General features: G+C 38.5%; 3 protein-coding genes across 3 annotated transcripts in view; 1 reads left to right on the top strand and 2 right to left on the bottom strand.

Annotated features, from left to right (window-relative positions):
• The first annotated feature begins 4,739 nt into the window (after positions 1 to 4,739).
• LOC113683314 (uncharacterized) lies at positions 4,740 to 9,571 on the top strand. The gene is made up of 2 exons (XM_027200548.2): positions 4,740 to 5,495; positions 8,168 to 9,571. Exons 1-2 carry the CDS (start codon positions 4,937 to 4,939, stop codon positions 8,569 to 8,571), a joined length of 963 nt encoding a protein of 320 aa, XP_027056349.2. The 5' UTR covers positions 4,740 to 4,936; the 3' UTR covers positions 8,572 to 9,571.
• A 295-nt stretch (positions 9,572 to 9,866) lies between these two features.
• Positions 9,867 to 15,329, bottom strand: part of LOC113683318 (peroxiredoxin-5, mitochondrial) — a 9,549-nt gene continuing 4,086 nt past the window's right edge. The window contains exons 4-7 of the mRNA XM_027200552.2: positions 15,008 to 15,097; positions 14,269 to 14,307; positions 10,587 to 10,748; positions 9,867 to 10,119 (exon numbers count right to left, since the gene is read on the bottom strand). Coding sequence (XP_027056353.2) covers positions 10,587 to 10,748; positions 14,269 to 14,307; positions 15,008 to 15,097 — 291 coding nt within the window. The 3' untranslated portion in view covers positions 9,867 to 10,119. The remainder of the gene's footprint in view (positions 10,120 to 10,586; positions 10,749 to 14,268; positions 14,308 to 15,007; positions 15,098 to 15,329) is intronic.
• LOC113683315 (adenosine receptor A2b-like) lies at positions 12,067 to 13,395 on the bottom strand. Its single transcript, XM_027200549.2, has one exon. It carries the CDS (start codon positions 13,251 to 13,253, stop codon positions 12,294 to 12,296), a length of 960 nt encoding a protein of 319 aa, XP_027056350.2. The 5' UTR covers positions 13,254 to 13,395; the 3' UTR covers positions 12,067 to 12,293.

Here is a 15,329-nt window from a genome sequence, read left to right as displayed (position 1 = left end):
GCGTCGTCTCAAATTGTAGCCTGAGTTAATTAATTATTGCGGCACTCTTCTAGTTCGTGTTAGGCAGGGGGCTAGCGGCGTTAATTTGACGGGGAAAGCTGAATGACATAATAGGATGATTGGCACCTGTTTGGAGATGATCGAAAGGCGGTCTTACCTTAACTGATTTATTGTTTTTGTTCTCATCTTCAGTCATGTCGTCCTTCAGTATTCCTCTACGAAAATATGGATTGTGCCGTTTACTTAATCAGGTTAGAGAGGAAAGAATGAAAAGGAGAAAAAACATACATAAGCCAAGTATTCCACATGTTGTGGGATGTAACAAACTAAATCATCTCGCATAACTGCGTACCTTTTTTACAACGTGAAAAACTGCATGAATCCATAGACTATGAGCAGTGACTGCTTTTCAGCGAAGTCCGTAGTTCAAGTCAAAAATTTGAAAAAAAAAGTGAAGAGAAAAATTGCGGAACTCGAGGAGTGAGACGCACTCCCGCAGCGCGCTAACAAGAATATATATATTTTTTTTTTTTTGACCCACGCAACGGACTTCGCCAAAAAGGAGCGACTGCTCTTAGCCAATGAAATTCACTACAAATTGAATTGGAAAGGATGTAGTCTTTAATAGTTCGTTCACGATATCTTATGTATTATAGTAAGAGTTTGAAAACGTTTGCGTGTGCCATGGAATTCCTCGGATAGATTAGGGACCCATGACTGCTACCGGTAAGTCACTCAATCACGCTGCCAAATTTCAATCCGTTCAAGAGCGACGTCTGTAGCAAAGGTTCTTTGATCCATGGGTCGTCAAAAGGCTGGAAAACCTCGCTGCTTTGAAAGACAGTACTGCTGTGGTCATGGTTACTTTACACACCTTAGCCTGGATAAGCTGCAGTCTTCTTTTTACCCCGATACGCAGTCTGTTGACTAGTCTACGAGGGTAGATGCTAAAACCTAATTTTAATTTTACTGTAATTAGGAAAAAAGGGCCAATTGCTTACTGTAGTACGGTAATAAATGGTTGCCAATGATCGTATCCTTGTATTTACGCAAAGATTTCTGGGATCGCCATAGGGCAAACATTGCAAGTTGTTAGAGGGAAATGGATAAGCTGGCGTTAGGTTTACCGACGTCTGAAAAAAGGATTTTGGCGAGAGATCAACGATTTTTCGTCATTATGATTTTTTATCATAAATGGATTAAGATAATGTTGATACTAGGGAAGAGTAAGTTTTTGTTAGTATTTCCACGAAACATATCATAAAATATACCGATTAACTTCTCTCCCTGCGTGAGGTCTATTGTGAAATCGTCATCGCGTAACAGTCTCGACATATTACAAAATTAGCCATAAATCGCAAGGAAATAACTCAAGTAAGTCTTTTAAGTTGGATTTATGTATGCAAAGCCTGTTTTCATTCTTGTTAACGTATTAAATAAGCGCCGAAAACAAAAGGAAATCCCAATGCAAGGTCAAGTGATTATTTGTCGAGAAAGATCCAAAGGTTTTTGAGCTGCCACTTTTCTCTTCGAACTCTTGGGAAAAACAAGATCGCGGGAACTCCAGCAGAAACTGTGGACATATATTCAGTTATGCATCGCTCCTTAAGCAACCCATCTGTACCTATTTTTCGTCGCATAAGAAAAGGTTCAGTTTTGAGCCGATTGTCAACGCTGGTTCGTTCTCATTAATCACAACAAAGGGGCAAGTTACGTGTTAAATCACTTAATGTATCACGATAATATTTTATGTTCAAGCACACCATTTAAATCTCCCGCTGCGTCGAAGTAGCTGTGATGGCGTTTTATTTATTAATTTATTTTTTGTATTACCAAGTCAAGAAAAAAGGTGGAAGTAGACTTAACACGCGTAAATGAAACTGGAGATGCTTTATTGAGTTATTTCTTGGCGATTTGTGTCAAGTATTTGTGAAGTTTGAGATCATTACGCGATTTCAATTTCACTACAACCCTTGCGCTTGGAGAAAAGTTAATTGCTAGATCTTACTATATATTTCACAGTTGTTCAAACAAAACCTTGCGCTACCCTCGTATCTATTTTACTCACACCCATTTCTGATAAAACAGCGGCAGAAAAGCGATGATCTCTCACCAAAATCGTTTTTCTAGACGTCGAAACAACCTTCCGCCATACATTTCATTCTAGTTATCCAAGCAATCATCACTGCTGAAATGACTCGTCAAGACTCCATTTCCGGAATTATTGACTAATTAATCAAGATTTGTGTCAAAAGTAACCAAGTAACCCCTCAAAAGAAACTTGTCAGTGGAATCGCGCTCGCTTCTCTTGTCGGGTCATGAATTATGCGACTTAGCTTTATCATATGGATAACAGATGCCCTGAAATGGACCATCAAAGTTTCGATAAAAAGGTATTTTGGTGATCAGATATTAACCTGTTCTTGGACAAAATCGATGAAATCTGCCGAGACCTAGGGAAAAAAAGCATGTCTCGAAGAATGAATGACTATGTGCTTGAGAGCATGAAATATATGAAAGGCATAAACTGCGAGTTATAGAGTATAACTGGATAGCTTTAGAGATCACACGAGACCTCTCTATCGAAATAAGACCTCCAGCCAACCAATGTTCGAGTTTCAGTTATATCCCATGCTATACTGACTGTACTCAAAGAAGGTTCCAGGCCTAAATCTGATTAATCAGCATAAGACTCTCACACCATTCAAATTCTCTTCTTTCTGTGTAATCTCTGAGATCTAGTTTCGGTCGAAAGATTCTGGTTTGTTTAGGAAATTTTATACCCACTGATGATGAACATAATTATTGTAAGAAACGTTATTGCCGCTGGAACTGTGAGCTTTGAGTCGGGGTAAACTCCATTTGCACCCACATCAATTTTAAAAAAATTATTTCCTATACAACGTTGTTGACCTCGTCAGGGCACAGGCGGCCCAAGCTCCAGCTGTGAGATCGTCATCTTGCGAAATAAGGGTCATTGCGAAATTACAAGAGTTTGTATGGGAATATTTACGACCGCTGTTAGGAATAAAAAGTACGGTCAAATTCTCAATAAAAATACCTCACCTTACTTCCACATTGCATCGCTTGTTATCTGACCGCTCACTATGATGAAAAGAGCCCATTTTAGCGAATTATTTATTTCTAGGTTTATTACGTACATAAGAGGGCTACTAAGTTTCAGTCCGGTAGCCAACGTAATTAGAGCAATATCTGGCGATTCACTTTTCATTCCGTAGAAATTGAGACTCAGTAATTAGGCTAACCAGCCTAACTATGTCAACGCCTAAACTAGAAACCTAAAAAAGACTGCAGAGAGAAACTGAGCCGTATCGTTGCCCGAAACAGGCTGTTATTATTCCACTGGTAACGTCATTTTGGCATATTGGGGCGCACAAAATTTGCGACGATAGATTACATTGTAAGATGGGAAAAAATGAGATGGAGAGCAAAGCAACAAATTGGTCCCTACGCAGAAAAATGAAAGTCGTGATCGTGAAGTCTTTTATAATTAGGCCTCAATTTCTGGGCGAGAAAAAAATTTTGATTTAAAAATTGATTTTTTTTTTGTTTGTCACGAAGCACGTTTATATTGTTTTCTTCTTTCACGAGTGCTGAAGCTTTGATAAAGCCGAAAACTGAAAAAATTGATAATATGGTAATAATACTGAAATCCTATATTCAATGGTTTGAAATCGAATACAAGCGGACATTGTGCTCATTGCTGAAATTTTCGTTCGCCCCGTTATCGTGATCAAACCTCGCCTGTATATTTGCACTATTTTTATGCTAAACCATCCAATGATTTTAAGAGGCATTAATAGCCTTGATGAGATACATTCGTAATGTATGACGACCAATCTTGAACTAAAATAGTGTGTACAATATGGCGGCTAGCAAAGAGAATATCAACTTTTCTCTGGAAGATTTCAATAGTATTCATCATCATAGTGGATATGTGCCAAACTATATTCTGCGTAGTAAACATATGACTCCTTCCGGCGGAAATAAGAGAATTTTCAGTTCCATACACTACCGTGATACACATATTCATTTCTCAAAAAGTCACTTTCTCACTCCAACCATTAAACATGACTGGCAATTTTCTTTTCCTTCATACTAAATAATTTATACCTATCATATCTAACGATTTTTTAGAGGCTGTCTATCAAACATTGTCTAGAAGATAAAGCCGTGATATTTTAGGCCGTGATCTAAAGGGTCTGAATGTGTATGTATAAAACTGTTTCACTCAGTTGAAAGGAATGATATTCAATAATTAATCCAAAAAAAAAGTTAATGGGTGAGTAGACTTTTACGCTAACTTTTGGAACATGAGGTTCAATTAATAACTCTTTTACACTATTCAATTCAAGACGTTCTTTGTTTTTATTAAGCACCTTTTCAAAAGGCAAAGATAAATGTATCGTTATCATAAATTACCATACAAATCTGCTGTCTTAATCTTTGCGCGTAAATCATGCAGCGAAAGACAGTGATTCTGTAAACGGTGAATTTTCGATTGGGGCATGAAATCAAACCTGTATATCTAAAGGAAACAATTCAGATAACTGCCGTTGTTATATTCCTATGTATCCAAAGTGCGAAGAAAGTTGTTCTGCTGACATCCCGCGGTCAGTTTTGAGTCGAAATCCCTCATGCGTCTCAAAAACAAAAGAGCGCCTCTCGGTTAACAGTCACTTATGCAAATATAAGCACTGAATCATTCAACCATAATTAATGCGGTAGAAATTGCGCCTTTTGCATTTGTTTAATAGTATTGGAGCGTTGTCTAGAGTGGGCAGCCAACATTTCTAAGACGGCGTGAGAAAACATGAAGAGAACGGCTTGTTTACGCTAAAATTCATCCGAGGAAAGAACTATATTGCGGGAAGGAGTACATTTTGTGTCTCTTCCCGCCAAGAATATTGACAGAATGAAAGGGATAAAAATCATATTGCTGTTTGTGGTGGTTGAAGTGTACCATTGCAGTGAGCTTCCTTGGCGTAAACACAACATCTACGATTCCGCATTAGACGATCAAGGTTGCTCTCAAAGTCAACCAAGCTGCCAGGAATGTCTGTCTAAAGAAGGAAATTGTGAGTGGTGCAGTGATGAATCACTTACAAGCCAGTGTGTGTCGCAAGGAAGCAAAACTTGCCCGCGCGAATACAGACGGACAGAATGCAGTGCTCAAACAGCTGATAACAGAAAAAGAGGGTCTGTAGTGGCATACTATGATCAATCTTTGGATGAACTCAGTGCCGTAAACAATGTTATGGCAGATGACTCGGCAGCCGGGAATAGCAGTGTGGTAACAATGAACGTCACCGCGTTCTGTGGCAGCCAAGGAGGTTGCGAGAACTGTACTGCGAGAGAGTTTTGTGTCTGGTGCCAATCTAAACAAACTTGCCAAGCGTACTACAATTCTTCAACAACAGAGCAGTCTTGCCCCGAAGAGAAAACAGCGTACAAAGGCCAATGTATTTATCCAAGTAAGTTTGAATATGAGGTATCGCCCTGTTAGTAGGTAGATAACTTTCGTGTTACATGCTTGAGAGACTTCCAAAGGAATTCCTCGCCCTTTTTTATAGCATAGGCGAAGGAGTATTTCATTCGGTAAGATGGCCTTTTAAGCTTAGAAAAACAGAGTGAAGAATTTTCTAGGAAAGGTAAACGTTTCTTAAAGAAGCTAGCTTAAATTGCACAGTTGCCGCGACATTTCTATTCTCCATTTATGCACGAAAGGTCTCTGATGCTACCTACGTGACAATTATGCAAAAACAAGGAAAGCGCTTTGTGTCGTCAAACCAAAAGGAAAGATCTGCGCATAGCAAAGTCTCTAACGCCTTGGTGTTGTGGGCACTTTGAATACCAAGGGATGTTTTTCGGCAAAGAAAGAACTTGACATGCAATTTAGGTATTTTTTTCAGAATTTTCCCAACCAAGAAACTATGGAGATGAGCTTGAGGCAATGAAACTTGCATAATTAGAATCCTCGTGTAAAACTTGTCCACACATTCGACCACTGCTTCGATAGAAATCAGCGCGTTTTTACAGCATCTGTGACAAAACATAGTCTGGACATTTCTAGACATCGCCATAACTCGAAAATACTGAACAAGAAGGGTAGCAAGGCTTATAATTTGCTTTTAAGAAAACAAAACCCTTGTAGGTGGTATTTAAATTAATAAATATTCCTTACGCCAGAGGATTAATTACTCTTCAAGTTCGTAAAAACATTTTAATCAGATGTGGCAAGTTTCGAGAAAAACTACCAACCAAAACAGAAAACCTATCGGAAACCGGTTTACTCTGATGAACTTACAACTGTATGATTTTATCAAAATTCGACAGAAACCCCAATTCTGACTTAAGGAAATTTATTATTCACATGCAAATATTTTGAAAGTTTTATCATTATCTCTCAAAATAACACTCAAATAGTGCTTTTAATAGTCGCCTACTGCTTGAAAAGTGCTCTTCATGAGTATAATATCTTCATTGGAGACCTTCAGCCTCCTCAAACTGATCCATGCATCCAAAATCAAAACACTAAATCTTTGGTCTTCAAGCTCTTCGCAAGATAATTTACCTTACACATTTTTTTCAAATATTCCCCTTGGGAAACTAATTATTTATGTAATTGGAATGCACCTTGTACCGTGCGTTAAATGCATTGTTTGAAAAATTAGCATGCCCTTTTGAACACATTTTTCATTGAATGAGTACCAGCTGTGAGAAAACTGCTGTACTTTTCGAACATTTCTCTCGCAAGAAGATTACGTATTTAAAGATCTATGTTCTATGCGGGTATTCCCGGACCATTCAAGGCCTTTTAAGTACTTAAGAGTACTTGAAACCGTCAGCTTCCGAAACTCATTACGGCGGCCAATTTACATTATAAACTCAGTTCATTAAAACAGATTCATCTTGTTATACCCCTACCGACGCAGCACAACAGTTTCTTAGAAACATACCCAGTTTATTCATTTCGCAGTATCGAGAGCATTGATCTTTGCTCCTCTGAGCTCCAGGACAGATCAAAATATCTAATTTCCTTTTCATAATCTCCCCTTGAGAAACTGGTCTTAATGAAAAACATGATTTGCTGAATGCACTTTTGACTTGATCAATTTAACTATTAGGAGAAACAGTAATTAGCCTAATTTTGGAGACGGGCCCAGACAGCGCTGTGAATGTTTTTCTGTTTTTCATAATTACAAACAGGGGAAGAATTCCACGAATATAAAGCATACAACTTGTGATAACAAAAGAACAATCGATGTATTTATGAAGGAATGTTCATGATAAAAAGCCTTTTGTTTCTGCCTCTGTTTAATTCTCTTGTTTTCGGAAATGGCATTCCTCGCCTTTCTAGAAAAAGTTCCTTAATTACACTGCTGAACAAAACTAAAAAGAGAGACAAGATTCTAATAAATTCAATCTAATTTTATTTTACTACACAGGACAATACAAATGGGTTAATATTTTTTCTTCTTTCGAAGATTCAGTCGCAATAAAACAAATAAAAACTTAGTTTTACAGAACCTCGCTACTGCATGAAAAGCTTCTATTGAAATCACACTGATGGCGGTAAGAAATAAAGATGGATCGAGAAGGGCTTGGGAAAGAGAGAAAGAGGAACATTAGATGTCGCTGTTCCGTGGGAACAAGCCCAAAATAAACATTAAGTGTGCTTATTTCAAAAGGAAAGGAGTAGAAGAACAAAGCTAAGTGCGATTTGTGTAAAGACAAAAAAAAAACCACAAAAACAAAAAACTCACATACAAAAGTTACAAAACCGCAGGACAAAAATTAAAAATAAAAAAAATTCACAGAGATCAAGTCAGAAAGAAAATACGAAAAGGAAGAAAAAAAGGAAAAAGGCTGCATATTAGATATGAAGATCTTTAACCCATGAACTTCCGTAAGAGATTGACCTGTAACTTTCCTTAAAATATCCATACATAGTCTAGTATACAGGCAATGAGAATAATCAAATTTATCAGGTAGAAGTCATTATCTTGATCTAACACAAAATTCTTGTAACCGTTTTACAAGGAAATACGTAGAAGCTAGTGGGGAGAATTAACAATCAGATCTTGGAATTTAAAGGCTCTAAGGGAAGAGGAGTAAGCAAATTTTATATTTTTTTCCTTTTCAGTTGGAGTGATTCCCTGCCACGAACGGAAACGATCATGTAAAAAGTGTCTTCATCAAGACGCCATGTGCTACTGGTGCTCATCGACGGAAAAATGTGCACGGTTCCCGTCGGTTAATTTCGAACCAGACGATTGTCCCAAAGAAGATTGGCATCACAAGAAATGCCCGATGGCAAATGATCTGTTGTGGGTTCTCCTTCCTATATTAGCCATAATTCTCATCCCGATCATTGTTTATCTCATAATTTGGTTGATATGTTGCTGTATGCGGGCAGCCGGATACGAGCCCCTGGAACCCACGGAACCGTCCAAGAAGAAACACCCTAAGGGTATCCGACTGAAACCCGGGTCCCCCTCCAACAAGACAGACGAACTAAGAAGGAAATATGATCTCAATAATCCATAAATCACCATTTTAGTGCTTTACACCCTGACATCAGTATCAATGTTCTCCATACTGTTTTTTACACATTTCATTTTCTACCAACAAGGAAGATTCATTTAATAATCAAAGTCTCTTAGGTTGGTGATCACTTTCTTTATTCTTATGAGCCTACTAGATGATTCAGCATTGTAAGGAGAAATTAGATGCTGGTCACTCTTAGGTTTACCACAGCTCATTGTGACGCAAAAAGCACAACTATCAAACGCAACCATATCGTATAAATCGTGAGTAAGTAGAGGCTTTATTTACTGAAGGTTACATTTGACAGAGGTAAAAACACTGATTTTCTCGTGGCCCTATGACTACTACCAATTCACACCGGCAGAACATGTCTTTTTAAACTGGTTTTACCACTTATTGCCTCGTGACCAATCAGAACCAGATAACCGCAGCGAAACATAGAGGTCAAGGAACTAAATCAAGCACCAAGAAAAAACCCATTGCGAATGAGTGCTGGAGTTTGATAGTTCATCTCAGACACTTGCATATCTGCTCTATACTTAGTATGTATTTATAATAACAACGTACTTCTGCAATCGTATAATCATAGTAAAGATTTAAATTTAGCGAGAAAAAGAAAGAAGGCAACTATTTTTATTTCGTTTCATTGAATCCATGTCTCGTACGAGCTGAATCCCTGTTCTACGAAATTTCGCACTATTTAAATTTTCCTTTCTCTACGAAGGGAGAGAAGCGTTATGCTTCATGGAGCCTTTGTGTAAAAATTTCTAACATTTAAATGGTAAACACGAAAAAAACACCGTCAAAGTTCAACCAGTCGACACGTAAACGTGGAGGAAAACATGTGACGGAGCAGTGGAATTTCCCTTTGCAATAGTCAAGTTTATCACAGCTGTCATGAATTCTCTATGAATTTTCCTGCGTATAATAACATGGACGTGAAAATCACAAACAGCCCAGACCAGACTGAATTTTTTGTAATTAAAATGGATTTTGGTGATATGTGTCTCTTGAGTAATTAGTTTTAAAAATAATTTCGGTAGCGTCAATTGGCAGCGAGATAGAGACACGTTATTACTTATGAAAGGTTAAAACTAGTGAATAAGGATGAGCAAATAGACATAGAGGAAAAATTGTAAAGTGGTAGATTAAGGAAAATGATAAGTACTTATTGACCTGGAGGGAGGGCCGGACAAGAAAATATTTGGCTCGATGTTGGGAAGTACAGACAACACAGCGTAGTGTTGAACTCTGGGTATTATTTGAACCTTTATGTCATCGGAATGTTAACGTACGGAAAAACCAACCATTCACTTCTGTAGTACACAACTTTTCATAAACTCACCATTACTTCCTGCTAAACTGCCAATACATTAAATTATGAAGATTATTCTTATCTTGACTTATTATTAACATCTCACATTTAAGTCCACTGTTTTAAGCTATGCTCCATTTTTTGTAAACAATGAAGAAACGAATAGATGACATGTTCCCACGATTGATCCAATCCTGATTCTACTCCTTCCGTATCGCAGTTTGGAATACAAACTATCAAAAAACATAGAAAAGATATTAAAAAGAAAAGAGAAAAAAATCAAATCAACAAATGCAATCCACATAAAACCTCAAAATGTCTTCTCTTGTCAACTAGACGCAATTACCAGCCACTGTTTGGAAAATGATCGCGCACTCCTCCCTCGGAAAGTGAATGGGGGCGGATAAAAGTGCAAACCCTTGGAAAAAGCAAAAATTCGAGCCTATTTGTCCACTTGAGCAACATAGTAATCCTATGTTACATTCTGTGATTGGTGTAGAGGGTTTGCGCTAAACTCTCAACCAATCAGATTTAAAATTAAAACCAATCGCGACTTGGTCACCCGCGTTTTCCCGCGCTATTTGCACTCTACTCGTTTTTTACTTCGACTTCTCATTGGCTCCTCATGATTGTTCTGATTGGCCGTTGTGATAGCTCGCGTGCTTTACCACACCCAGACTCATTTTATCACATCACATACCTACAATGCACTCAGAATGCTGTTAGCCAGACTGCAACTCAGTCCAGTACCATCAGGCTCTACGTTGAGCGCTGTCACCAGTCCATCTTCGATCACCATCACATATCTCTTTGACCGTACATTTCCAAGAAATGGCCTCGCGTCAAGCTCCATATCAACAGCCTACAGTAATTGAAGGGATGAAGGGAATAAGACGAGATATGTGTAGTTTTGTAAGTATTCTTTCTTTATTGGTAAATTTAAACTTCAGAGTGGAAAATGTCCCAGCCTAGCTATTAGCGCGCTGAACTTTGGAGCTAGAGATCTGGCACCTTACTCCCACAAAGCCTCTCTTCACGAAGAGTACCTGTATAAATAGGAACCGGAAACAGTCCGGAAACTGAATAAAAATGCTCAACGCAGTTTATACCAACTTAGTGTTGATTTAAGGGGTCCAGAAAAATTGTCATTTCATTGTTAGACCGAGTTAATTCTTGAAATTGCGCGGCGAGGCTGACTCTGATTCTTGTGCCGCGGAAAACGTTTTATGTATTCCGTAATAAACCACAACACTGAATTTGAAAATGCCGCGAAAGTAGCATGTACGAAAGCTCAAAGATCAAAAGTCATTTATCTGTCAAAGTAATCTTTCAAGAATGGGTTTCTACACGAGGTTTTATTTCTTCAACCAGTTTAAGATCACACTCACCCTTTTAAAACTTGGAAGTTACATTGACGTAAAAGTTACTCACTTCCGAAGGAAGAACATGAAAATAAACCAAAACAAAAAATCTAACAAAGAACTGATAACTTCTTCATTTTGGTGAAGGCCAAAACACCTACGAATGAGGCCACCTGCTGTTGCTATTTTCATATCCAGAATCTTGTTTTCAAAAGAGTTGGCCTTAAAATGCTTAAAATAATGGTGAAAAAGACACTCAAATCAGTCGTTTTGAACCCATCAATACGGTTACATTGCCAAATAAATCGTGAATGTCGTTTCTACCTTTACTATCCTCTTCTGTGCACAATTCATCCATATTCCAGCGATTAAAAAAATTCACGCAAAACATAGCGATGTACTATAATCTGAAAAACAGTTAAACCTTTCACCAGCGCTATCTACTCCCGACTAATACTAAACCTATTTTTTCTGTCAGGTCTCAGAATTTGGTGTTAAATCAAGGCCATATTCGCTAGTTCATCATTACCTCAACTCTCATAATCCAAAGGAGAGATGTTGGTTTCCCGATCAGTACACCCTGGTTTTGAAATTATTCGCATTTACACGTCACAAGTCTAAGGGCTAAAAGTACAACTTTTCATAGACGGTGACAACGACTTTATTCAAATGCGCCTCGCATGTCTCCCTGAAATAAATTTGTGTTCGGCTTTCTTTAAGGCATTCAAAGAAAACCTAAAATATAGTTTCACAAATCAAAAAGTTGAAATTCAGATAAAGTTCAAAAGAAAATTGAGACAATTTTAATTTCTTTTAATGTCTGTTTTGAAAAAAGTTTAATTCCAAGAATTAATTTCAAATTCTTTTCCACGGCAATCTGATTCGCCAATTTCAGAGTCCTGCTCGCGGTTTGTTAATATAATGCTTCAAAATCTAGTTTCAAAATTCTTTTAGCACAGTCGTATGGATCAGTTTAGCTTTATTCTTGTTTGACCACCTTTTAACGGGCAAACTAAACGCGGGTTCAGTTCGTCAAACGGAAAGGTTCAGGTATCAAGATGAACGACGCTTGAAGACCGATCGTAAGATAAACGTACATTAAATGTTTTCCCAGAAAAGGTGCGCAGTATGTCCACGATAGCATGTCGAATATGTCTCATCTTCCAGCAGTAAATTAAAGGGTTAAGAGACGAATTCAGAAAAATTAGAGTTAGTGAGAAAAGATGAAAACCCTTCAATGTAACGGAAGGACCGTTGAATTGAATAATGGAGACGCAAATGACGTACGGCAAACAACAAACTAGAAAAGCAACATACACATAGAATATAGCGACTGCAGATTTAATACGACTAGCTGTTCGTGTTATTTCGCCACGCGGTCCTCTCTGTACTTGCAAGGACTGGATCTGAGTTTTATGTCGTCTCACGACGAAATAAAGCTTGATGTAAACTCCTGTGATCACGACAAGACCAAGAAGAATACCGATGTACTGGATTACGGGCTGAATAAAACGCACACCACTTAATCTTATAAAAGAAGCAAATGCACTGAACACCCATATTGAGGTCACCACGGCAACAATACGCTTGTGCGTCACAAGTTGCTGGTATCTGAGATGAAGATAAACAGCTAAGAACCTGTCCACAGTTACAGCCATCACACCCAGGAACGAAGCTTGAAAAATTAAAAAACCAATGATAAGAAACACTCGGCAAGTGTAGCAGCTGATGCTGCCTTGTTGTAGCCAGTTGACCAGTAGTGAAGAGTAAAACGGTTGAACAACCAAACCAACACCAACATCAGAGACAGAAAGACTCACAAGCAAAGTTTTTGTTGTCTTCGGCAATGGCGAAGTTTTCCGTATTGCATATATCGTCAGAATGTTCAACATCACCGCGGTATAGTTAAGAAAAATGTTCAAGACACAGTTAGCAATGTAACTTAAGCGAAGTTCTTCATATTCGGAGATTAAAGGAAAGAACCGCAGCAATTTTTCACATGACATGTTTAAATATAAAAAACAACACAGCGCGATCAGGATCTTATCTAGCAAATCGTTCTTTCAATTAACTCGTCGACACAGAGCACAGGACGCCCGCTACTCTTTATAACATCTCCCATCAATCAGTAGCATACGCTTGCCGTTCTCAGATCTAAATACTGAGAGACCAAGGAAAGAGACCACGGTTAAATATACGATAAGTTTTACAGCTGGGACTGTCAAGATGTAACCAGCTAGCCAAGATTGAAGAGTGAAATGCTTCAACAAAGAAGCGACATAATCATCAGAACTGAAAGACTCCGCAGAAGTTCTTTTGCCGTTTTTCGGTTGGCATGAACGATGCTTTCTGTATCGCACATCAGCTCTCCAAGCGGCGACAATTTTTGTGACTAAATACGCAAAGAGAGTCGCATGTTTGGCGAAATGCGTTCAGCAGTATGAAAAAGTATTAACGTTTTGAATACTACCTTTCATAGTCTATAGTTTTTTAAGGCAAGGCAAACATTTTAAGATATGAAATGTCAATATTTGTCTCATACCATTCATTACTCTTACTTCATATTTATATAAATATAATTTGAAAACATACATGAAATATAAATACCTTTTGTTTTCTCATCAAAGAGAGACACTTTTCCGATGAGAAAACAAAAGATGTTTATATTTAATAAATTTTTTTCAAATTGCAACGGAAGGAAAACTTAAGAACTCGGAGAAAAAACCCTTTGAGCAAAGGACGAGAACCAACACCACACTCAACCCACATGTGACACCAGGTCTGGGAATAGAACCCAGGCCACAGCGGTGGGAGACAATCACACCCTCCCCTCCCCTTCTCATATTTGCTGTTGATGGTCGATCAACTTTTCCGAATCCTTCCATATGACCTTTGACCCTGAGCCTGTTCTTGAACTTTACAACGAAGCAAAGAATAGAATAAAAAGAAGAAAGACCCTTCGAAAACAGAATCCAAAAGAACTTTTTTAAGTGGTTTGACTAAAGAAAAATAAAAACGCACCTTTGTGAATTCACCTTGTGTGTCAGCCAACATGCGGATCTGGAAACAAAAAAACACCCAACTTTCGAATTACATATAAACAATGATATGCAAAAATGTATGGGTACTGGTTTGCATGAAGATCAACGATACAGGGAAAGCAATCTGTCCCATCATTAATTTAACTACCACAAACATTTTCATGAGAAAACCCACCGGAGAACCAAGATCTCCAAGTAATGGAAATCGCGGGAGGTAAGGACGCCCCCTGGTCCGCTGAGTGAGTCCAAAGGGACGGTACAGTGGGGGGTCCAGTAGGGGAGTTCAAAGGATGGGTACAGTGGGGGGTCCACTGGGTGAGTCCAAAGGGAGGGTACAGTGGGGGGGCCCCACTGGGCGGGTGCAAAGGAAGGGTACAGTGGGGGGGGGGGGTCCATCAGGAGAGTCCAAAGGGAAGATACGGGGGGGGTCCACTTAAGGTGAGTCCATAAGCGTATAAAGTCCATAAGCGTATAAAGGCTTCAATGTTAAAAAAAAAATTTTGTGTTTAGTCCCCTCTCAAAAATACATGGATCTTCCCTTGTAGCACACTGATGTTGGTGTAAGAATAACAAAGGGGTGGGGAAGCCCCCTTTGTCCCTCTACAGGGTTCTTCTTGTCTGGCAAACCAGACCAAACAGGCATTAACTAAGTTCTAGATTGACAACACCTCACAAGTACTGGTTACAGTGCATTCACTAATACCGTACTGTACATGTACCTTGCCTTCACATTTGTGTGCCTCTCCCCAAGCTGCCATTACAAATGGATCATTAACTGAGATACAGGCAACAATATCCACTCCTTTTTCCTAGAAAATAATAGACTTCTTAGACTCAGAAACATCACATAAAAATTCCTTTACATGAAAGAAGAACCCTTTAAAATTTCCTTGGTTCCTAACCTGTCTCTGTATCTCAGCTGGTAATAGTGTCTAGTCTCTAGAAGGCATGGGTTCAAATCCCATCGAAGCCTGAATTTTTTCAGACTTCTTTTCTGAAATAGCTAACATTGCAGTTTGTCTGTGAGGATCATTTCTTTGT

Source organism: Pocillopora damicornis, chromosome 14 (genome assembly GCF_964200805.1).
Source record: "Pocillopora damicornis chromosome 14, jaPocDami1.2, whole genome shotgun sequence".
Classification (NCBI taxonomy): Eukaryota; Metazoa; Cnidaria; class Anthozoa; order Scleractinia; family Pocilloporidae; genus Pocillopora; species Pocillopora damicornis.
This window is presented reverse-complemented; position numbering and strand designations above follow the sequence as displayed.